The 23,724-nt window shown below is 49.1% G+C and overlaps 1 protein-coding gene across 1 annotated transcript; it reads right to left on the bottom strand.

Annotated features, from left to right (window-relative positions):
- Window positions 1-772: 772 nt before the first annotated feature.
- RXRG (retinoid X receptor, gamma) lies at window positions 773-23,724 on the bottom strand. The gene is made up of 10 exons (XM_010581627.1): window positions 23,623-23,724; window positions 12,881-13,140; window positions 9,537-9,681; window positions 8,660-8,839; window positions 4,804-4,964; window positions 3,946-4,075; window positions 3,190-3,322; window positions 2,359-2,450; window positions 2,009-2,114; window positions 773-1,203 (listed from the first exon to the last, which is right to left on the bottom strand). Exons 1-10 carry the CDS (start codon window positions 23,669-23,671, stop codon window positions 1,056-1,058), a joined length of 1,404 nt encoding a protein of 467 aa, XP_010579929.1. The 5' UTR covers window positions 23,672-23,724; the 3' UTR covers window positions 773-1,055.

Here is a 23,724-nt window from a genome sequence, read left to right as displayed (position 1 = left end):
GTTTTGCTGGGTTCCTGGGAGGACATTTTCCCACCAGGATAAGCTCCGCATATTGAACAAATTAATGTCTTTAACTCATTTGACTCTGGTTAGCTCAGTTGCAATGGGAAGCTCCAGCAGTGCCATTTGAGCAGGGGAAAGACCAAGCAGACCTTTGAGGCAGGTTTGTTAGAATGTCTTGTGCTTTCCCTCTCTGCAAGTTCCACTTATGGAGGTATGAGATTATAAATTTGGGGTTGAAGAGCCTGTTTCCAGTGCAAAAATACAGAGAGAAAAAAAAAAATGAAGCCTGAGAACAGGATCCATGAAGCTTCAGAAAAATGAAAATTATCCATGAGCACACCAGGCTTGGGTCACCCCAAAATACTCCATCTGGACCAAAATGAAGCACTTTGGTTCTTCCCTCACTGGCTAGACTAGCTCAGAAAATAAAAAGCACATTAAAAAGTCACTTTTTAAATTACTTTAAAAATTCAAAGAACTCAAAGTCCAAGAGTTTCTTTTTAAGATGGTGGAACGAAATGTTCCTATTCAAAGCAGCAAGTTTCTCCAGGTCTTTCCTTAGCAGGAGCAAGGAGCAAAAATACCCGTCCTCTCTTGGCCAGAGGACTGTGCCCATCAGCACAAGCAGTGATATCCCGAGTGATGTTCCTGCCCAAAAGTCTCAGGAGGGTGTCCCTCAGCCCCATCCCAAGCCAGACATGTGACCGCAGCAAAAGAGGACACGGCTCTGCCAGCTCCAATCAGTGCCTCTCATATTCTTTTATTTGTTTTGTTGGCTTTTATTGAGAGTGAAAAAATAATTTAAAGCAATTATCTGTACAGGGGGGCAGGGGAATGGTTAGCTGGTCAGAGGATCTGTGACCCCCCACAGCCAGGCCAGGGAGGGGAGGGTTAGAGGGGGTGATTTACAGCTGTACAAAACACGACAATCCCACCAAGGAGGAGCGGAGGGTGGAGGACATCTCTCGAGCTCTTGCAGGCTCAGAGCAGAGGGGTAGGAGGCTGTGCAGGGGCACGGGGGGCCAGGGTCTGGCCAGAGAGGAGCCAGACCCTCAAGTGACCTGCAGGGGTGTCTCCAGCATCTCCATGAGGAAGGTGTCAATGGGGGTGTCCCCGATCAGTTTAAAGAAGAAGAGGTGCTCCAGGCACTTCAGCCCGATGGACCGCAGCGCCGGCAGGCGCAGGAGGAGTTTGGCAAACCTGGAAGAGAGCAGAGTCAGAGGCATGCGGGAGGCACTGGCTGCCCCCTCCCACGTGTTTCCAAGCCTGCGCCAGGTGCTTGGGAGAGCAGAACCCCAATTCTCCCCCAAAATGCCTTCGGGAGTTCTCTGCCTTAGATTCCCCTATGCTTTCAAAATAAGCATTTCTCTTTGCATGTGCGGAAGGAATATGTCTCTCTTCAAAACAGAATTTAGCATTTTTAAAACCCCAAAAAAAAAAAAAAAAAAAGTCCAGATTCTCTCTCCACGACTTGAAACTAGTGACTTACATGTCCATGGTGCCATTTAAATCCTTCTTGCAACCGCCTTCAAAAATCCCCAGCCTCCTGAGAGGGTCCGCAACCCCTCGGCACTGCCTCTGCCAACCCCTGCCTCCTGTTTTGAGGCGCAGCTGCAGGGGGGGTGCAGCTGGCAGCCTGCCTCCCCCTCCCCAAGTCCCGCTTGCAGCGTTCTGCGCTCACATCTAGAGCCAAAAATAGCAGAAGATGCTGTGGGTGCGTCGCTCGGCTGGTGGCGATGGGGATGGATCCAGCGTTTTGAGAGCTCGACCAGCAGAGGGTAGGATTGGATTTGAAAAGCAAGAAAATTGCATCTCGCCGGCACCCTAAAGGCTGAGAGGACAGTGCTGCAGGAGCTGGGCTGCTCAGGCAGTTTTGGCTGGTGTCCTGCCCTGGCTTTGAGGGTGGCTCAGGCAGAGCTAGAACAGACACCCCTGCCTCAGGCTCCTCTTTCCAGGGTGGGTATTGTGCTGCTCTGAGCTGCCTGCCTTGCCTGGGGACACTCACCGCCCTGGCTGCTCCGGGTACTTCTGCTTCGTGTAGGCTTCCAGTGTGGCATAGACCTTCTCCCTCAGCGACTCCACTTCTGAGGGGCTGGACAAACCCTTGGCATCTGGACGAGGGAGAGAATATGGGTAGGGAAAAAAAATCACTGCAGAGGGGACCTTTCCACTGCCAGCAGCGTGACTGCATGCACGGGCGGGAGAGGACCTGGGCTTTCTTTAATCAGGCACCCAGGGGCTGGGACAAATCTGCCTGCAGTCCTAATGCTCACTGCCACAGCCCTCTTGCCTGTGACCTGCTGTGGCCCAGAGGGCACACGTGTCACCTGGGACTGCCCCAGGCCTCAGACTTACCTGGGTTAAACAGGACAATGGCTCGCAGGCACCCCAGCTCCGACTTATCCATCTGCATGTCTTTCATTTTGGACACCAGCTCTGTCAAAACTCTGCATGTGGGGGACACGGGTGGGCAGACAATCAGAGACAGGTACAGACAGCAAGGCTGGAGGTTGAAAAACATCTGGGACAAGCACTGGGAATACCCCCATTCCTCTCTGCAGGAAGAGGCAGCTTTGAGGGACAGCCATGCCACACACTGCTCTTCTACATGTGTATCAGCAGCATCCAGGGACCTGAGCATCAAACTCGCTCCCATTCTCACTTTGCTCAGCACACAGTTTCTGTGCTGTTCAGACTATGGAGAGCAATTTGCCCTCACTCGAGGAAAACCACATGGGTTTTTCTCCGCATTTCACCGTGCAAAACATGGGCACTGTCCTTGCACATGCCAGGCAGGGAGCAGGCATGGCATGGACAGTACATGTGCAGTTGTCATATGAGCAAGTTGGGGTTTAAGGCTTTGCCAGCTAAAGCTCTTGCTGATCAGTATTAGCTCTAGATCCAGTTACAGCTGACTACTCTTGAGAGAAGGCAAAGAAGCATTCCTCCCCTGCACACCCAACCAAAGATCTGCTTCTGCAGCTACAAATCCCTTTCCAAGGTGCCTTCACCCCGTTCTTGGTTTTTAAGCCAGTCAAGTCTCTCCTCCTCATTCTAAGCTAGTTCTGCCCCAAATCACCATGGGCTTGCTCTAGTTCTCACTAAGGACATGTTTCCCATCCAGAGGGGAAAGACAGAGCCAGCCTGGCCGCCACTGCTAGGGGATGACAGAAAGAGGCCACATACCTGTCAAAGATGGAGCCCACACCAGCACTGTGAGCGCTGCTGCGGTGCACATGCAAGCCCGTGGCCAGAAGGATACCGTCTTGCACTGACACAGAGCGATGGGAGAAAGAGGCAATGAGCAGCTCATTCCAGCCTGCAAGAGGAGGTGGACAGGACACAAGAGGCAGTTCAGCAAAAAATCAGCCCCACATGGAGCAGGAGAGCTGGTTTCTCCCTGCTGGCTTCAGACTCAGCTTACAGGAGAGATGGGACCCCAGGTACCAACTGCACCCTTGCCAATGCTGCAAGGGGTGGTAAACTCTGACCAGCAGCAAGGAAGGTGCAGAAAAAGACTCAAAGGAGGAGAGGAAAAATAAAATAAAATAAAATATGCTGGATTTTCCTCCTAAGAAAAACATATTCCTTGCATCAGCAACCCCTGTACATCATTTTGCATGTTACACACTAACGTGCCCCACACATAGTAAGTTCTGCAGTTACAGGAATTGCATTAACAAGTCACATTTATTCACCCTTCCCCAACCCTCCTACAAGTCTGCATGAAGAGGGAACAAACAACAGATTCCACTGCCCCATCCACAACCTCTCTGCCAACCGCTCATCATGGCTCAGGACGGGTTGATTGCCCTGTGACAGCAGGAATGGATCAGCTCAGGATTTCACATTCACCATCCAGCCTGGCTGGCACAGCACACAGCCCAGAGAAGGGATGGGGTACCAGGAATAGCCCCAGAGGCCACAAGTTGGGGATATTACCTGCCCGGAGAAGAATGACTTGGTCTTCCAGCGTCAGGTCGGAGAAGTGGGGGATTCGCTTGGCCCACTCGACGAGTGTGAAGAGCTGCTTGTCAGCTGCATGGCATATGTTGGTGACAGGGTCATTTGTCTAATTAAAAGTGATATCAAAAGGAAAAGAGCAGAGGAAAAGAGGAGAATTTGTCAATGAAAAATCTTTGATAATCACGGTCTGCACTGGACACAGTATTGGATCAAGTTAACAATACTCAGAGCCACAAGCAAAATGACCAAATTGCCAATAAACTCAGCTGTGGGAAAAGAAGATACTTATTACTACTATCCCCTCTACAACCAGGCAAATCATCTGGTTGCTAGACTTTTCCATTTGCTTGCTGTTCTTTGCAAAGCAAGCCTTGCATTGCAGGCTGCAGTCCTGCTCCCAGAGCGTATCTAAAAGCCATCAAGCAGCCTCTGAACGGGCATGAACAGCAGTTTTATCCAAACCAGTAAAACCACAGCAGTAAACCTGCTATGCCCAGCTCCATTCCAGTCTTGGTCACTGGGGCAGAAAAGCAGTGTCCAGGGCTGTGCAACTGTGGAAGCCAGCACAGGGCTCAGACTCTCCAGCATCCAGCTATTGCCCTATCTACTCGTTGAAACCAACGGGAACTGGAAAAAAATGCTAGGAAAATAACGTATAGGCTGTTTCCTAATTGTCATTCAGAGTAGCTTCAAAAGAAAAATTGCTGGTGATTTTTAGTCGGTGCGAAGCAAAATCCCCTTGCAAAATGCTAGCCGTTCACGTGGGGTTTATCTTTTCAAATCGCACCTCAAAGGCTCTCATCTCAAGCTGCAAGTGATGTTAGTGGCCCTTACTGAGCTCTCTGTGTTCACGTCGCTGTACGCCTCTGTCTTGGGTTCGACTGCCAGCTCGGCTTCCAGGATCCTCTCCACCGGCATGTCCTCGCTGCCACTGCTTGTGGATTCAGCTTCATTCTCGCTACGCTCCCTGCTCCTCTGCCTCTCCTCCTGCACAGCTGCAGGACAGAAACACAGCTCTTCACATTCACAGCAATACTTACCCGCTTGCAGTGGGTCCCCTTTCCTCTGGAAGAAGAGATATTTCAGATATCCATCCCCCCAAAAAACTTTGGGATTGCTGTAGACCAGTGGCCTCCAAATTTGACAAAAGGTTGTGATTTCCTAGGTATGAAGCTCCAGAATAGAGGAAAGAGGAATTGATACCTCCAGGTGGCAGCCTGGAATCGGCTGTTACTAGATGCTGGAGGAGGCAGGAGGGACCCAGCACCCAGACACTGAGGTTTGCTGTGCTCGCGAAGTGCTTCAAACCGTCCCACAGCAGCCAGAGCATCCAGCAGCAGGGCTAGACGGTCCCTCGCTCCCAGCTGGATCCACACATGCTGCCTATCTCATTCCTGAGCAAAAGATTACCCAGCCTGACCCAGCCCTGGTGTCACCTCTCCCTCCACCATCTCTCTTCCCAACCCTCTCCACTAGAAAGCAGTTCCTAGCACCTCTGAATACCCCAATGTCTTCACTCTCTTCTCCCATCTCTATACATTTTCCAAAGTATCTACTGACTGGAGGAACAGAATCACTGAAATTCTCTCCAGATCTCGGCTATTAACTCCCAGGGCTGCTGGGCGTGTGGAGGACAGGTCAGTGTGGGACATATATACGTGGTATGCCAAGCCTTGTGCTCAGCAGAAGTCCTGGGTGCACATTTTTGTTGGAGAAATCCCAAAGGGAAATAAGAAAATCCTGCTTAAAAAAAAAGTGACCAGCAGGGGTCATTATCAGTTTAGCTCATTGCTGGGGAGAAATGTCCCAAAACTACAGCCCTGCTAGCATCACTCCCCTGTGTGAGCACACAGCACCAGGCAGGGGCCAAAAATGCCCTGTAACCCCTAAGGGACAGGTAGGCAGCCAGCCTGGTTTCAGAGAACACCCTGTACTGAGCTGCAGGCAGTTACACACCCAAAATGAAGGTTCAGTGGGGGAGAAGCTGGCTGCAAAGCTGGCCCCTGCCATGCAGACATTGGTGCTTCAGTATTCAACAGCTTAATGGCTTCCCTACCTTTTAGCTAAGCACCAGGCAGTCACTATCCAGAGGTGTGGAAAAAAACACCAAGGCCAAGGGATAAAAAGTCCTTTAAGAGGAGAGGGGACCTGCATAAACACCAGGGGACACCAAGGAAGGGACCAGCTCAGCAAGTCCACAGCTCACAGCAAGCCTGCACAAGATTTTGATCCCTATTTTCTCAATTAGGGAAGTGCTGCTGGAAGAAGGGTGTGACAAGTTTTAGGTCAGATACTTGGAACAGAAGATTTCTTTCCCATTTGTCTTTATTGCTCTGCTGTACACAGTGGTGTCAGGAAATAAGCCCTTGCATCAGCCTTGCCTTACCCTGGCTTATGTTAGGGTGCTTTCAGGGGAAGGGCCAAACCACAGGAGGTTCCTCAGCACTGAGACTCCTGACCACTTTGCAATGCTCAGCAATTCCCTGCGTTTCTCTCAGCTGGGACGATGCGCTTCCCAATACTGCCCAGCTGCTGGGGAACTGGCAGCACCCAAGGAGATGGCTCAGCGGGGCATCCAGTCTGGCACTGGCAAGGGAGGGCAACACAGGATGCATATATGTGCCAGCCAGCTGGAGGAAGCATTTGTCCTCTTTAGGGTAATGGATGGAAGAAACCAGGGAAGTGTTTCTAAAGCCATCAAAATCTTAGCTGAAGAAAGAGCATGCCAAGGAAATACCAGTCCCATCACTCAGCCCCCAAACTCATCCAGCATTCCTTGTTCAAGCTGCAATCTGTCCCCAGTTTCTGCAGCTCCTGGAAAGCTCCTGTGATTGTTGCAGCCAAACCTCTGCAGGATCCACCAAGATTCTGCGGTTTAAATTTTCATGTTCTGCAAAGGGAAGTTATGTTGACACCCTGGTCCTCTGAATCACTTTGCACCCAGCTGGAAGGGAGAGCTGTGCCTGGGATTAGGTTTTTGATTCAAGCTCGGCATTTCGCAGTCCTCGGCTGCCCTGAGCAGTTGAGGCAGCACAGCATCGATGATGCTACAGGGAACTGGATGAGGCTCAGCCTCTGCCCAGTGTTACAGCTGCTTCCCCAGGCTCTGGGCTGCACAGTCTGAGCTCCCACACAAGGATTGACTTGCGTTCTCTGCAGGGGGACAGTGTGGCCTCCAAAAAGGGACAGCTACACTGCCTGCTAGCATTCAACCCTGGAGGCAGCACAGTTATTTTATCTTGGAAAAAAGCAGCTTAAATACTGTGCTAGTTGTCATTACCTGACCTTGCATCTGTCAGGATAATTTGGGAGACAATCCAGCTCAGCGGTCCTTGCTCCACCAAGGAGGGAGCAGCTAGCTGCAGGGGGCAGAGGTGGACAGATAAACCCCCATACCATTGGGCTTGCCTTTCCATGTGTCCTGGTTTCAGCTGGGATAGAGTTAATTTTCCTTCTAGTAGCTGGTATAGGGTTATGTCTTGGATTCAGTATGAGAAGAATGTTGATAACACTGGTGGTTTTGGTTGTTGCCAAGTAGTGTTTATACTAAGTCAAGAATTTTTCAGCTTCTGATGCCCAGCCAGCAAGAAGGCTGGAGGGGCACAAGAAGTTGGGAGGGGGCACAGCCAGGACAGCTGACCCAAACTGGCCAAAGTGGTGAGCAATTGCATTGTGCATCACTTGTTTTATATATTCCAATCTTTTTATTATTGTTATTATTATCATTATTAGTTTCTTCCTTTCTGTTCTATTAAACTGTTCTCATCTCAACCAGTGAGTTTTACCTTTTTCCCTTCTGATTCTCTCGCCCATCCCACTGGGTGAGTGAGCAGCTGCGTGGTGCTTAGTTGCTGGCTGGGGTTAAACCACGACACACCACACACCAGAGACTCACACGGTGGTGGCTTTTACAAAGACCTTCGTACTCTCTAGAGTTGCGTGGGGGAGAGGCAGGGCTGCAGGACACACTGCAGACACGTCACCCTCAGCAGCTCCTGGAGGCTTCCTTAAAATCAGTGCAAAATCCCTCTAAGTCCAATTGCCTCAGGTCAGATCCTTGCTCCAGATCAACACCTTAGATGGTTTGGGCCAGAAACAGAGTCCTTCAGGGGTTGCAGTAAATGCATGTGGAGTATGGAAGAGGCTGCATGAACTGCTTCCATACAGCGCTCTCCTGCAGCACAAACATCAGAGGATGTGAGCTGTACCAGAGCTTATCCTCAAAGGTGAGGTTATGAGTGGAAATGACAGAGAACTATAAAATAAAAGATAGAAATAAGTTATTCACCCTTATCTTCCAGTGCAAGAATTAGGTGGTGACAAATGAAGCCAGTAAGCTGAAAATAAAAAAGGAGGTTGCTCTTCACGCAGGAGACAAGCAGGCTGCAAGAGGTTTACAGGAGAGTCCAAGGTGTCCAGGCCACTAAGGACCACTAACTAAAGGCAAGCATGGGTCAAAATCAGTTAATAGGTTCAATAGTCACCAGTATGGGTGGTTAGGTGGGATGGGAAGAAAAATACAATGTGACAGCTTCCCCAGCAGCCTTGTTTCCTTTACAAAACCAGGTCAAAAACACCCTGAAGCTGTCAGGAATGCTCCAGCCTTGGAGGGCCACCGAGAGCCAGATTTACCCTAATGAACGCAAGGAAAATTTCTACAAGCCCATTCCTTCCACTAGCCTGCACATACCTTCCCTCTTCATCCCCATTGCGAGGCACTTCTGATAGCGGCAGTACTGGCAGCGGTTGCGTTGGCGCTTGTCTATGAGGCAGTCCTTGTTGTCGCGGCAAGTGTAGATCAGGTCCTTCCGGATCGTCCTCTTGAAGAAGCCTTTGCAGCCCTCACAGCTGTATACCCCATAGTGCTTCCCTGGGGAGGCAAGGGGAGGCCATCAACGGGCAGGCAGGCATCTGCCTTTCCCTTCAGCATGGAGGAGCTCAAACCAACCCCAAAGGTGAAAAAACTGGCTGCAGGGTAACACCTTAGCAGGCCTGACTTGGCTTTAGTGGCTCTTCACAGCAATAGTGACCAGCAGCAGTCAAACTATAGGACTACTGCTTTCCTGTGATAAGGAGGGACCGCATCCCAGGGGAAGGACATGGAGTCACATCTAGCTGCAGTGCAAGTGCAGAAAAGCCACAGGTAGCAAGTGGGGTGCACTGATATAGAGGGGCTCTGCAATGCCCAGCCAGGCTGCAGGTCTCTGGGGTAGGAGAAAAAACCCAGGCACAGCCAAAGCCCAGCTATTACAAAGCACAGGTAAGTAAAAGCACAAGCGATTCTGGTAAATTTACCTTTGATAAACAGGGACAAAATGTAAAATGAGATTATACACATAAGGGAGAAGAGCATGGCTTTTAGTTTTGCTCTCTTCTGGGCACAGCGCAACTAATCTGCAAAACAGACAGCCTGCCCTTGGGTAAGCCAGACCCAGCTACGAATCCTGCAATGCCAGTATGGCCCCAGTGAGCTTCCACAGTGCTCACTCTTGCACAAGCCTTGCTTCAGAGCATCAGGGGAGTTTTCATTACACAAAGCCTTCCCCAAGAAAAAAAAAACCTCCTACCTGAGGACCTGTCCCCACAGATGGCACAGATGTGTTTGGCTAAGGAACCTGGGCTTGTGGATGGATAATTCATGTTCCCGATCCCCGGGAGACCTGGCAAGGGCTTTACGTCCTCCAAGCTGTTGACATTGTTCAGGACGTTGAGCTGCAGAAGCAGAAACCACAAGACAGGTTAGAGAGACTCATACCTCAATGAAACCATCCCCAAATTGAGCTGACCCCTCCCTTGATGCTCCTGCTGGGCTCGTCCCACAAGCTTATCCCCTGCAACTCCATGGGGCTGCCATGGGCAGAGAGACATCCTCTGGTGAATCCAGCTGGAGGAGTTTAAGCAGATGCCTGGTAGCAGAATTGCCTCTCACCCTGCTCTGATGCTGTAACCAAAGCCAGGACTAAGCAGAGCTGGAAAAGGGCAGACAGCAACCCTCAGCTGCTCACTTACAGCCTCCAAGCGACAAGGCTGGTGGGATCCTGTCCGCGTCATTAGAGGATGCTGATCACTGGCTGCTTGTGGCCTCGAGCACTAACAGCTTAGTAAGGAAGAGCTTTGCAGCCAGACAATCTGTTGCAATTAAACCTGCACTGCTGCATGGCTAGGGAAGCTGTAATGATTTAAAAAAAAAAAAAAAAAAAGTGTTAAGTAGGCTACCTTCCCTGTCTCATGATATGCAAATCTGCATAAACACATGAAAACATGGCCATCTTGGTCTCTCCCTCGGACTTAGGTTCCCAAATGCTATCACAGGCTGGAAAATGGAGCAGATTTGGGGTTGCCAGATTTAAAAAAAAAAAAAAAAAAAAAAAAAAAAAAAAAAAAAAAACAAGGCGGAGCATCTAAAAATCAGCTGCAGTGAGATGCAGGCAAACGGCCTAGAGCCCCCAGCTGAGATTCCCAGGAGCTGCTCATGGTTGCTGCAAGTTAAAGGTTACAAACTGACATCGATTAGAGACCAAAGCCTGATGTTGCCCAGGGCTTCGGTTTATTGCTGTTTGCTTTCGAGCTGTTGTTGGCAGGGCAGTGAGGATTAAGGGCCATTGAACACGTCTTGTCAAAAGCTGTCTGGGCAGAGCAATGTCTCTCCAAAACCACTATCAAATCATCTTTCCCATTGCCATACTTTGAGGGCTGGGGATGGTTTCTTCATCATTGAGCTTGTTTTTAACAGTCACCCCAATTTATCAGCTAAAGTTCTTCTTCCCAGCAAGAGGGCGGAAGCAGGGACAGAAAACAAGGCTTTGGATGAAAATCCAGCTACAGCCTTCATTATAGTCTCCATAACTTCTAAACCACTAGATTTCATGCATGCTGTTGCAAGTTCTCCATTTGCTCCAAGAAATTGCCCATTTCCCATGAAAAAAGTATAATAATTTCCACAGGAAGTTTCAGCAAAGAACAAGAAGGGTTCATCCCATTGGGATTTTTGGACCTGTCATTAGAAAAATAAAAAGGTGAAGCCTGTTTTCATCTTCCCTCACCACTGTCCCTTCATTTTCAAAGCTTCAAAGGTCTGATGGCATTGAAAATACAAATTATCCACCAAAAATTACCACATTAGGAGCCAGGTTATTTTGCCCCACTGGAAAATAAAAGTGTATAGGGAAAAATTGCCCAGAGGAACAGAGGTCCGCTCTCCTCAGCAGAGACCCAAGCCCAGGCACTGGCAGCTGTAAATCCTCATGCTTCAAAATCTGCACTTGGCCCTAGGAAAGGAGAAATCAACCCCTTCCTCCCCACAAGTGTCCAGCCACCTGTTTTTTACCCTAAAACTTCTTCTTGGCAAAATGCTGAGCCAGGAGGAACTTCTTATGGTTTAAAATGTTACTCAGAGCTCAGGTACCACCTTTTCTTTCTCTCTGGCTGCACTCTGAGACAATAACAGAGAGTAAGGGTGTATGGGGGGGCAGGGAAATGGGGCAGTTTTAGCCATCATTGTCCTTGGAGCTTGACTCTTGCAGGTTAAGTGCAATCATGTATGATATCTGGGACAACTCCTTGAACCCAAATCCATTAGCTGCCTCCCTGCCGAATCCCCAAGGCCCAGCTGTCTCCTTGCATTAGAGGCAACACAAATGAAGCCCGCTCCTCGGAGCTGGGAACTTGGCACAGTGCCCGGATTGGGGAAACCGCTTCCCCGACCATCCCCAACCCCAAAGGAAAGGCTCCCATGCAGCCAGTGCTGCCACCAGCTCCACCACCATGAAGTCCCTGCCCTGGATGCCACGGGCACAAATATCATCGGGTCGATGGGGAACAGTTGGGTGGTGCAAGGGGAGGAAGGATGCTCACTGCAGACAGCCCAGGCCCACGCAGGAGTTGAGGATGCTGGTGAAAGGCAAGCCAAACCTGCCAAATTACCCTTATACTCTCTCAGAGCTCTTCAGGGGCTTCCACATACCATCCTCTCCAGCCTTGGCGGTAGGTGCTAGGAAAAGCTTCAGACAGACCGTGGTGTAGCACTGGGGTATGGGGCAGACAGGGCTCGGGGACCACCTCCCCGCTGCTGCCTCAGCAGGAGCCGTGAGGCTCTTGAGCACTCCCTACCTTCAGGTCCCACTAATAAAACGCAAAGTCTTGTTAATAAAAGGCAGAATGTCCACTACTTTCTGGACTCCCAGAACATTTCAGCACACTATCAAAATTCCACACCGCCACCTCAGTCCCAGCCATGCCAGAGGTGGTGTCAGGCTCTTGGGCCAGCGAGTCCCTGTCCCTGCCCCACAGAGCCACTCTGGAAGGCTCCCAGCCCATCCATGGCTCCGGGGAGGCACCAACCTTAATGCCTGGGTCTTCCCCCTGTCTGGAGGGGAAACCTCAGCACCTGAGTGAGCTCAGGCATTAAGGACGGGAGCGCTTCATTTTTCTACAGGCAAAGTTTATATGCAACGCGGAGTATGTGGCTGGCATTTAGCATTAACATTTGTCTCTCTCCAGAAAGTCCGTCTCCTTTCCAAATAAACAAAACAGATATGCTTTTGCAGGAAGAAGGGGAATGCTTCACATGATGCAGCCCTTGGCTATCCCAATTATTTCCACATACACACTGCAATAGATGCAGCGGAGGAGAACCGGACTTCACCCATAGTGAGAACAAACCTGGGAATTAGCTCTCTCCTCTTATTGTGCAGGGTACTTTGAAATATATACAGGTGTCTTCTCTATGTCTGTGCCAGGATGATATAGGCAGAAAGATTCACATGCTGGAAATTGCTCTTTATAGCTGATCTCCTTAAGTGGCCAAAACACACCAGACTCCCCACCAGCCAACCCACTCCCCCAGGTTTTGGGACTTTACCCAGACCGAACACCATGAATTGTAGCGAAGCAAGTGTGCACATCTGCCTACCTGCGGACTGGCGTGTGTCACAAAATTCATGCCTGGGGCTGAGGACAGAGCGACGGGGTGCGAGCCAATGGAAGATGCAATGACCCTGTATGGCGAGCCCAGCGCGTTCACCGGAGACCCGATCGCGTTCATGGGGGACGGCAGCGCCCGGGAGGCGTTCGCAGGGGCCTCGAGGTAGTTGTGGTGCCCCTCCGCTGAATTTCCCGTGGAAAGGCTTGACGATGGGCTCACAGATGTGGAGCTGGCGTGAACAGGGGAATCTACGGGGAGAAGCAGAAAGATTAAATGCACTATGAGCGAGGCCGGCTGTACAGCAATCAGCTGCCCAGCCTTGGTCATGTCAGCTTAGTTGCTGGCCAAGGCTCAAAACCAATCAGCAAACATGCCTTATGCTATAAAGGTAAACAGCAAAACATTGGTTATGGTAGGGGAAATAGAGTTATGTACAGCAATAAAACATATTATGAAGATAATACTTAATAATCAAATCTTCCTTCACTGCTTTGGTGCCTCAGCTGACTTGAAAGAAGGCACTGCTGCCTGCCTGCCTCAGGCTGGTTTTCTCTGAACTATTCCCTGAGGTCCTATTTCTTTTGTCCAAGCCGGCTCTAGAGACAGCGCACATCTGAAACCATGAAATCCCCACCAACCAGACTAGAAACCCTAAACAGTCCCCATGTCTTACGAAGCACCTTCGCTCCTGCGATGGCTTGGGCATCGTGCTCAGGAGGCTTCTCTTCCCCTTCCCACCCACTTCCCTCTCCACCGTGCTGTTTCACGTGTTCCTCCAGCTCTCAAATCTTGATGCCAGCATCTTCAGAAGGAGCTGGAGCAATGCAGGACAGAAACTGCCCATGACATGCTAGCAACGCAGATGACAGGACAAGGCACCCACAAAATATTTTGCCCATTACTTTTCCTCACTTAGTACGAGACAGAGCAGAGACTGTGGCCACACAGACGTACCTGGGCAGACGGTCTCACAGCCACAAGGAAAGAGGGTTTCCTCCTTCCACACTAAAGAGCTCCAGTGCACATAGCCAAACTGAGCCTCACGGTAGCCCCGTAAGATCAATCTGCCCCTGAACTCTGCTGGGGAAAAGGTAGCATAGAAAAGCAATATAACCTTGATCATTGCCACTTTAGGGCAGTCTCTGAGGTTGAACACGTCACCCAAGGCCTAAACGCTGTCTTCTATAAGACCAGTCTCAAATATTCAGAGGGTATCTGGGCATCAAATGCCCACTAGTCCTGACGGGTTATGTATCTAGCTGTATTTTAAGGATTTATATGACCTTCTCTCCCTCCCCTAGAATTTACCAACCCCAGTTAGCATTAGCTGTTGTTAACATTTCAATGAACCATTGTTTCTCTGATGGTTTTTCAACACAGGAGATCATTCCCTGGAGTGGCAAGGCAAAGATGTTGTGTGGGAAGGTCACACAGTTGGTTTGCCATGGCTGGCACAGAGGATGCTTGTTCCCATTGCATTTGCAAGTAAGGCAACGCTTTGGTGTTTTGTTTGGTTTTTTCCTCCTTTTAACATTATTGCAAAGTTATTTACGTGACAGTGTTTGTTATTTTACCTGAAGTAACAATCAAATCTGATTCAAAGGGAAGATGCACAATAAAGACGGGAAAAGGTCAGCTTGCTGAATAACATTAAAGACATTTGTCAGAGTCAAGGAGGACTCGATCCGCTGTTATCAACCCACTTCAGACTTAATTCTGCAGAGAGAGGGGGAGAAAAGGTCTTTGTCAATTCTTGCTTTGGCTTTTTGGATCAATTCTCCCAGTGGGAAAGCGATGTGCAGCAAGAGGAAGCCGGCTCAATGACAACAGCAGAAGCCTTGGAGGCAGCAAGGCGGTCTGGAGGCAGAGCCAGGGCTCCTGCCTGCTGCTGGAGAGAGTCACCCCACATCCCCCTGCCACCATCACGGAGACACGCAGCCTGGTTTCTGTTAGTAGACAGCAAAATCCCTACCTCGTAATGGCTTCCAAGCGCAAAAGACTTTCGCCCCAGAGACAGCTGCCAGGAGAGCCTTTAGCAGTGGACAGAAGCTGTGCTGTTTGCCTGGCCCCTGACTTACCTAAACGCTCAGCTCACAGAGGTACCTGGGTTGTCTCCTGGCACTTAAAAGGGCCATCCTGACTTGTGCCATTATTGGCTTCAGAGAAAAGCAAATGCATTTTTCATCACCTGCGAGTAGTCTGGTACCATAGCATGCAGTCCTCCCCAGCATCTGTAGCACAGACTTACAAAGAAATTGTTTTTATGCCTCTTTAAACAGCTAGATAAACAACATTGCCTTTGAGGAACATTCAGCTTGGAAAATAAGCCACTGAAGGGGAGATTGGGCAGAAATCTATCACATCGGGACAGCTAAGGAGAAGAATGATTCTTCATCCTTTTCCATTAACACAGAAAAGGGCATATTTTGAAACTATCATGCAGAAGATTTAAACCAATAAGAAAAGACTCCCAGGAGAGTTACTTAACTGTTTGCATTTACACCAGACCTTACAGAAACACTGTCACTACTAAGTTTCTCCATTAGAAAGGCTCCAAGTTTTGTAAGGACCCAGAGCAAGGCTTTCACCCAAGGAGACTGCTGGCCAGGGCAAGCCCCGTGGTGTGCTTGTGTCCATGCCAAGAGGCAACTGTTCGAGGGCTATGGCCAGGGGAATCTCCTAGCTCCCAGGGCAGGATCAGAGGTCAAAGCCAGGAAGCCTGGAGAGCTTGTGCCTACCTCTCTTACCCCAGCAATGAGACACCAAAGAGGAAGCATGAATGCATGAAGGAGTGTTTGCTGGTAGAGATGGATGGATAAATGAAAATATCTACTGGAGAGCACAGAGGTGTGTCGTGGTTTAACCCCAGCCAGCAACTAAGCACCACACAGCTGCTCGCTCACTCCCCCCACCCAAGTGGGATGGGAGACAGAATTGGAAGGAAAAAGGTAAAACTCGTGGGTTGAGATAAGAACAGTTTAATAGAACAGAAAGGAAGAAACTAATAATGATAATAGTAACAATAATAAAATGACAACAATAATAAAAGGATTGGAATATACAAAACAGAAAACAGAAGTGATGCACGATGCAATTGCTTGCCACTCGCCGACCGAGGCCCAGTTAGTTCCCAAGCGGCGATTCCCCCCCAGGCCAACTCCCCTAGTTTACATACCGCACATGATGTCACACAGTATGGAATACCCCTTTGGCCAGTTTGGGTCAGCTGCCCTGGCTGTGTCCCCTCCCAACTTCTTGTGCCCCTCCAGCCTTCTTGCTGGCTGGGCATGAGAAGCTGAAAAATCCTTGGCTTAGTCTAAACACTACTAAGCAACAACTGAAAACCTCAGTGCGTTATCAACATTCTTCTCATGCTGAATCCAAGACATAACACTATACCAGCTACTAGAAAGAAAATTAACCCTATCGCAGCTGAAACCAGGACAAGGAGCAAAGTCAGGTTCTGCCAGGGCCTGACAACACAAAGCACAGTGCCTGACCACGCTGCCCTGCCAAGGCTGTGACAAATCTGTTGGTCAAAACTATCAGTGTTAACTTTTCATTTACCAACGAACAATTTTATCCATCCATTATAAACTGTAATACAAATTCCATTTAGAAAAGCAGAGACAAAACAAACCAACCAAACAAAAAAATAACATCAAAGCAAAGCACTCCTGCAAGGTGGTCCAAACTTTAACTTCTAGTCCCTCCCTGCAATGAGTTTGCCAAGTCAATCCTTGAGGGAGCAGAAATGCACCCTCCCACACCTGGGGAAACACTCCTCTCAGCTTCTCATTTTCAGGCTGGAGTGCTCCAAGAGAGATACAAGATGTGACTGCTACCAGGTTATCAGCTTGTGCAAGGAACAATTTGCACAGCTGGCAGAAGGTGTGCAGGAGGAGCCATGCTAAAGCATCCTTGACACTGGGGTTACTTATTCCCTAAGCTGAGTACCCTCCAAGTCGTTTCATCAGCCCAAAGGAGCCAGGGTGGCTTGGACAATGCAGACAGAGATTGCAAGCCTGATTCATTTTGGTTGAAAATGATTAAACAAAATGATCTGCAGGAAAATACTGACGGTCCATGTCCCACGTCCCAACAGAAAGCAACCAGAAAGGCCTTGAGCTCGCAGGGATGGCACGGCTTTCCTCGAGGTATTTTCTCCCATCATTTGGGGGACAAACAGAAGCGTCAGGGTGGAAGCAGAGTGGGGCCAGCAAGGAGCTGCTCTGCAGTAGGGAAGCAGCTCTGGGACAGAGCAGGGGGGACTGGGGAGACAGGACTCATGCCAGCCACAGCTGGCCACCTCCGCCTCTCCAGCAGCATTCGGCACAGGTGACATTTACGCAGGCCAAAGCGGGCCTGGAGTCTGTCCATCAGGTAATGCGAGGTGACAAGCAACGCCGGGGATTCAGCCAGCTGTGGCGGGGCCCCACGGAGCGGCGGGCAGCCCTGCGTCAGGAGGCGAGGGCTCTGTGGCCGGCACAGCCCCTGCCCGCGAGCACCGAATGCGGCTCCCAGACCGGCCAGGTCCCCCACGTCTGCTGGGGAGGACCAGCTGAGACCCTGCACCAAGCATCTGGGCTTGCTACTGCTTTCAACCACCGACTCCAGATTCAAGACCAGCTTATTTCTGATCCACAAATGAGGCTGTTTACGTCTTTCTTCCCCATCTCCCCCATCCACATTAATGCTTGGACAGGTAGTTTCCTGAAGAGAGGTTCAGGGAAGCCTGATACCGTATTTATTTCTCTCCTGGAGGAGCAGGGGAAGAGAGGACAGGCAGGAACTGCCTTGTGCGGATTCTCTGATGTCTCCACTGCAAACATGCAGTGTCCTGAGAACCCAGTGCCTCTATCAACCCTCCACAAGCTTCCTTGTACAGAAACTCACACATTCCAGCCTTCTCTTTGTAGGAAGCAAAGTTTAAAAAAGAAGACACTTGCTTCTGAGTGCTTCGCTGTTTCAAACTGCCTCTGCAAATGTATCACATCACTTGCTGCAGACAGCAGCTGTGGGTTGGAAGCGTACACACAGATCCTGTTGCTTTAGCATTCAGAATAAGGATCATATCCAACGTCAGCATAGACAACCCTGCTGACATTAGAAAAAAATGAGGGAAGACCCTAAGAACCACTCGGTTCTCTGCATCTTGAAAACAGTGCCCTTGAGGACATAAGCAAGTGTTAAATTCACCCACCAGCAACTGAAGCCGAGCAAGGACACAAAGCTTTGATACTCCACTTCCACCTGTGTTTTACCTCCACTTTAGCAAAATCCTAGTCCAGGGATGGCAAACTTGCATGAATAGCCTCATAAAATCAGGAATAGAAGAACACCGTCCACATCACAGCAGATGCATAGGTGTCCAACAGATGCACCTGCAGAGCACAAAACTCCAGGTCCACCACACCAATGCTAAACAGCCAGGTCTGGGCTAACACAGCTAAATTGGTCCAGGACCAATGCTAGCTTGATAAAGCCAGCTTGGATACCTCTGTGCTGTGAGCACTTCACAGGTAAAGCTGGGGCAGGCGTGGAGGCAAAGGCTACCTGCAAGAGTGTGCAAGTGACCCCAAATGCTTCAGCAAAGGCAGGAGAAGCGTCCAGGCTGCAACCGATAAAGCTATCTTGATTTTCACCCAAATAATGGCAGGAAACACCAGTCTCAGCAACTACATTTGAGCAGAAAGTGGAACGAGAACGCACAGAGACCAGAAACATCCAAGCCCTACATACGCTGTCTATTTAACCAACATGCGTTGCAAGTTTGTCTTGGTTCATACCCCTTCAGCTCTAACACCTAGCAAAGCCTTGAGAGGCAAGGTATCTGTGTTACCCACCGGGGTCTTTCTTCAACTAAGGCCTAAAGCAATCCTACCTCCTGAGACCTGCAGATCCAGGGCAAGCCTAGAGATGATGATACTTTCAACCTTCACAGTTTTGTTTTTAATGTCAGAGAGAATCAAAAGCTGAAGTTGTTCAAATAACAAAAACCACACTTGTGCTTCTGAGGCCTCAGATATACACGGAAAGGATTCATTTCCTTGGCATGAACAATTAAAGGTGCAAGTTGCCCCGCCTGACACACGACTAGCAAAACTTTGCAGATACTTCATCCTCCGCAGATCAGAAAGCACCAAGAAGTGGGAAGAGACATGCAGAGAAGGGCTGATTTCAACAGAGGAGCACAGGCGTGCGTGGGAGGTACAGCTTGGCAGGCAACTTGTCCTTGGGGACGACCTTCAAGGGAAAATACCTGTGAGAAACACTCCTGAAACTGGATGCAGTTATGTAGCAGGGAACCCGTGTTAACTGGAATCAAAGTTTTGCTGCTATGACTGCAGAAGCAGTTTTTATTTAATACATGGAAGATAAACTGAAAAACTGTTCCCCTTCTGGTGATATTTTTAACTGTCCAAGCAGATTTCCACAGGCAGTACAGATTGCCATGCTAATATCCTACAGAAAGGTTATTGTTTTTGTCTTTCTTTTAAGGTCCAGTAACCTTTGTGCTTCCATCTCCCTAGTCAACTCTGAGTCAATAAATAATGCAGCCTCCCCCTGACAGTAAACATCATGGAGGTGAAAAAACTTTTTGGAGGTGTGCTGGCACATACATGAGCAGCGGCTTCTGCGACAGGGATCTGCACAGGGCAGGAGAAAGTTTCCCTCAGCTCTCCAGGTGGTGGGAAGAGCTGCTCCTTCTCCTCTCAGGTAATGCTCCTGTGCCGCCCTTGCAAACAGGGGCCACCCAAAACCTGACCCACAAGAAGCCGTGGGCTGGAAGCACACGAGACTTTCACCTGCCCTGGTGCAGTCTCAGCATCAGATGCTATTTTGAGATCTTGGTCTGCTTTGACTGAAAGTGAACAGTGGCTCAATAGCTTAATATGTCCAAGGACATTGGACAAAACGTACCTGCAGTGCAACCACATATTCTCCTCTCTGGGAAGCCAAGCGAAGGAGGAGGGAAGGAAGGAGCAAAATCCACAGAAACTACACAGGCTTTGCCATGACTTTGACAGCAGCCATGCATTACAGGGTAACTTTATGACCATGGTGATCTTGCCAACCAAAGACTCCTTTATCAACTGCTTGTCAGGTAATTAAAATAAAGACTGCAAAGCAAATGTACTCACCCTAACAAGGTATCACATCCCCCCTGGTGACCACAGTAACACATAAGAGTTGGATAAAGTTTCTCATCTCCAAAGAAATAACAGTTGTTGAATTTGAGGCCTGAAGGGTTTTTCATGATTGTCTGATCAGATTTCCCACTGAAAAAACAGGCACAAATTCCTACAGTGGTCTTTAAACTCCTGGAGAGACTACAGGTCCCCATCAGAAAGGATCCCACCAGCTGCAGGGTCTGTGGCTGCCCCAGGCAATTGAAGGCAATTAAAAAAAAAAACCACACACACAAAAAAACCCCACCAAACAATAAAAATAAATAAAATAAAAAAATCTGCATTGCTTTGGCTGCAGGAGTTGCCCAGTCACTGGATTCTCTCACACCTTTGCTGGGCCAAAGAGCCCTCTTCCATCTTCACATATGCAGTTACAGGCACAGACATGGCAAGCTGTAACACCCAGGGAAAAAAGCATCCTGCAGGTCACAAAACCTGGGACCATCACAGGTGAAAAAGGTGCCCACCAGCCAGGCAGCAGCCCCACTGCAGGCACAGCCTGGGTTTTCTTCCCCCTATCCCCCAAACGACCTGGCCTAACCCTGCTTTGCTTGGGAGAGCTGACAAGATTGCAGCCGGAGGTGGTGTGGCCACAGGCCAAATTACATGAGTACTAATAAAAGAGACTTTGTGGAGGAGCCAAGTTAGTTCTTGTCCCCAACCAACTGCCAGAGAGTGCTCAAAGAGAGAAGACAGCCAGCACAGCATCTTTCCTTGCCCTGGGAGCTGGGGTCCGGATGAAATGCATCCTTCTGGAGAATAAAAAACGCATTTTGAAGCCCTTTCCTTGCTCCTATAGCCCAGGCTGTGAAGGCAAATCCATCTACCTTAGTGCAAGTCTCCTGCCTTAGATGTCTAAGGGTCACTCATCTGAACACTTTCCCTGCTAGTCTACAAACTCATCTGTAATACTTTAGCGTCTGACTGTCCTTTTGTCATCTCAGATCATCTGCTTATTACCAATTTGTGCATGTACATTCTCAGCCAAATTCGATGGTGTTATTCAGACATTTAAGATCAAAGTGACAGTTATACACACTGTCAAAAACATGTACCTTATTTTTAACCTGAATGCAGATAAAATTAAGTTAAAGCATATGTAACAGTTACTTGAATGCAAGAAAGAAGACAGCAAATACAGGCTTTTTTTTTTTTTCTGTTATGCTCAAAATGAAGCCCAGAATTTCAGAGCTAAAGGAAATCTGAATACGATGATAAAATCTAGACACACTGAACAGCAGCAGCCACATCACCTTAACTGTGCCCGCCAGCAACATGGTGCAAGAATAATGAATGCAACAAGCTGACAGCCTAGTGTGGACACTGCCCTTTTCCACCGCCCTGATGTCCCCCTTCATGGTGCCAGCACAGGCAGGACCAGGAACAGTTTCATAGCTATTTTAAAGGAGGGGGGAGCAGCAAAGACGTATTGCAGGCCTGATGGAGATGCAGGTTGCCTTCATGGGCTTTGTGGCGAGGACCCCAAGGCGGTGGGGAGCTGCCACACACTCCATCTCATCAATGGTCACCATGATCTTGCCCTGCTTCATCCCTCTCAAAGCCTGACTGCCCTCTCGCACAGCTCATGGGCCCTAAAGTTGTCTGGCCAGAGCAGCAATTGCCTTCTCAAACAGCCAGAAATCCCTCTCTGCAGACCCAACAACCCAAGGAGAGACAGCCCCCACACCACCCGCAGGTCCCCAGCCCCACCAGCCTGGATGGAAGCATGGAAGCCCTCCGGCTTTGAGGGGGTGTAGATGTGAGTGGTAACCTGCAGGACTAGAGCGTCCAGGGAGCACAGGCCAGGCCAGAGCAGCTGTTTTAAAGCAGCCCAAACAAAACTTGGGCAATGCTTTTGCGTCTCTGTCAGCAGTTCCCCTGCAGAAGACACCTCTGTTTTTCTAAACCAAGTTAGAAGCAGGTTAAAACACCAGTTAAATATACTTTTAAATGAAAGTTAAAGTCCCAATACACTGAACTGTCCGTGGGCTGGAGAATAGTTCCTTTGCCTTTACTGGTGGAGCAGAAACACCTCTGCTCCTACTACCAATTTCTTTTCCTAGAAATCTCCCAAAGGCTATGCTGAGTGCTGTGACCCCTGTTTCTACAGGGATCTGTGCCTGGTTCCTATGAAGATGAGTCTGAATGTCACTTTTCTTTCGCTTCCTTGTAAATTCGTAATACTCCACAAATTAAACACAAACAACACTTCCATTGTTTTACTCTTATTGCAGCAATAGGAGAGTTTGGCTTGTCTTTGCTTGTTCCTTAAAACCACCAGTGAGCAATAGATTCTTCCAGCGAGTCGTCTCTTTTCTGCAGAAACTGCCTAAAAAGGTATTTTGGAAAGTCAAGCGCTTGTGAAACTTGGGGATGACTTGATGCAATACCAATGACTTTTCTGGAGTTGGACAATTACCAGAGGTGAGCATCTGGTGCAAGAGGGAGGAAAAAAAAAATATACACGTAGCAGGAACATCCCACGTGCAATTCAATGCCTGCACAAACCTCTTCTCTAGCAGAGAAATAAAAGGTCGATGTATGCAGCCTGGGGGCATCCAGAGCAAGTCCTGGAGGCATTTACCCACCCTGAAGGGCTGGGAACAACTCGAGGGGTTTTCCAGAGATACTAAGACTTTGCACATTCATAAACAACAATGCACTTTAACTTCCCTGGAGCAGCATCAATATTTTGTCAACAGCCGATACGTGGGTGCTCCCAGCTCCTCGCAGCCAAGCGCTCCAACCTGCCCACTCCCTGCCTCCGTTGGGGAGCACCCTACAGCTCCTCAACCCATTCCCCTTACACATCCCCCCCGTTAGGGCAAGAGGGGAATAACTTCAGATAAAAATAATGAGCGAGCCCCAGTAATTGCAAAGCCCATTTCCCAAGAGCAGTTCTGGTTTCTGCAACTGGGGCTCTCTCACAGCTGGCGTGCGCGGGGGTATTGCAGCTCACAGCCACGCAGACGCAGCCCTTCACAGACAGCTATCTCACTGTGCAGCCTCATTTGGCTAATCTGACACAGCTTCACGCGATTATGGTGGTATCTGTGTCAGAAGGGCAGGAGACAGCCACCAGGCAAGGAAAGAGCCCTCTTTAGATTTTCTTGGGGGCTGTTTTATGTTTCAAAAGGAATTTTTTCCTCCAACAACTTCATAAAAATGCAATTAGAAAGATAATTACTTGGTTTGATCCTATTCTTTCAACGCATAGATTCAGTCCATCACACGCAAACACGTACATGCATCTCTCAAATGCCATATACTAAACTTCAGAGCAAAGAGTCGTGGTTTGACTCAAGCCTGCATAATTTCAGGCAGCTCGGTTTGGCTGTGCTGAAGTTCACAGCACATATAATCACAGGAGAGCTTCAATCATAAGCACACAGGCAATGTAGGTTACAGCCACAAACGAGCTAGGTTAAACGTGTTTTTAAATTCCCTTTACCTGCCCCCCCCCATACTCCTACTGCGGGATCAGTTCCTCCACCTAACCCAGAAGGCACAGATTGCAAACGCAAGTAAAATACTTACTGCCAAAGCCCGCGGGAAACTTAATGAAGTGAGGATAATTCCCATACATGTTTAATCTTCAGTTCATCTCTTGCCTTTCTGAACACAACTGCCTCCTCTAAC

Source organism: Haliaeetus leucocephalus, unplaced genomic scaffold (genome assembly GCF_000737465.1).
Source record: "Haliaeetus leucocephalus isolate CR32 unplaced genomic scaffold, Haliaeetus_leucocephalus-4.0 Scaffold76, whole genome shotgun sequence".
NCBI classification, from domain to species: Eukaryota; Metazoa; Chordata; class Aves; order Accipitriformes; family Accipitridae; genus Haliaeetus; species Haliaeetus leucocephalus.
Note: the sequence above shows the minus strand (reverse complement) of the source record. Positions and strands in the feature narration are given on the sequence as shown.

Bases quoted from the DNA above. Each gene is read 5' to 3' on its own strand.
- RXRG (XM_010581627.1), bottom strand. From the start codon at position 23,671: ATGTATGGGAATTATCCTCACTTCATTAAGTTTCCCGCGGGCTTTGGC. The intron at 4,965-8,659 runs GTATGTGCAGGC...TCTGTCCTGCAG, and splicing joins AATGGGGATGAAGAGGGAAG to CTGTGCAGGAGGAGAGGCAG. The intron at 3,323-3,945 runs GTAATATCCCCA...CTCCTCTTGCAG, and splicing joins AGTCATTCTTCTCCGGGCAG to GCTGGAATGAGCTGCTCATT.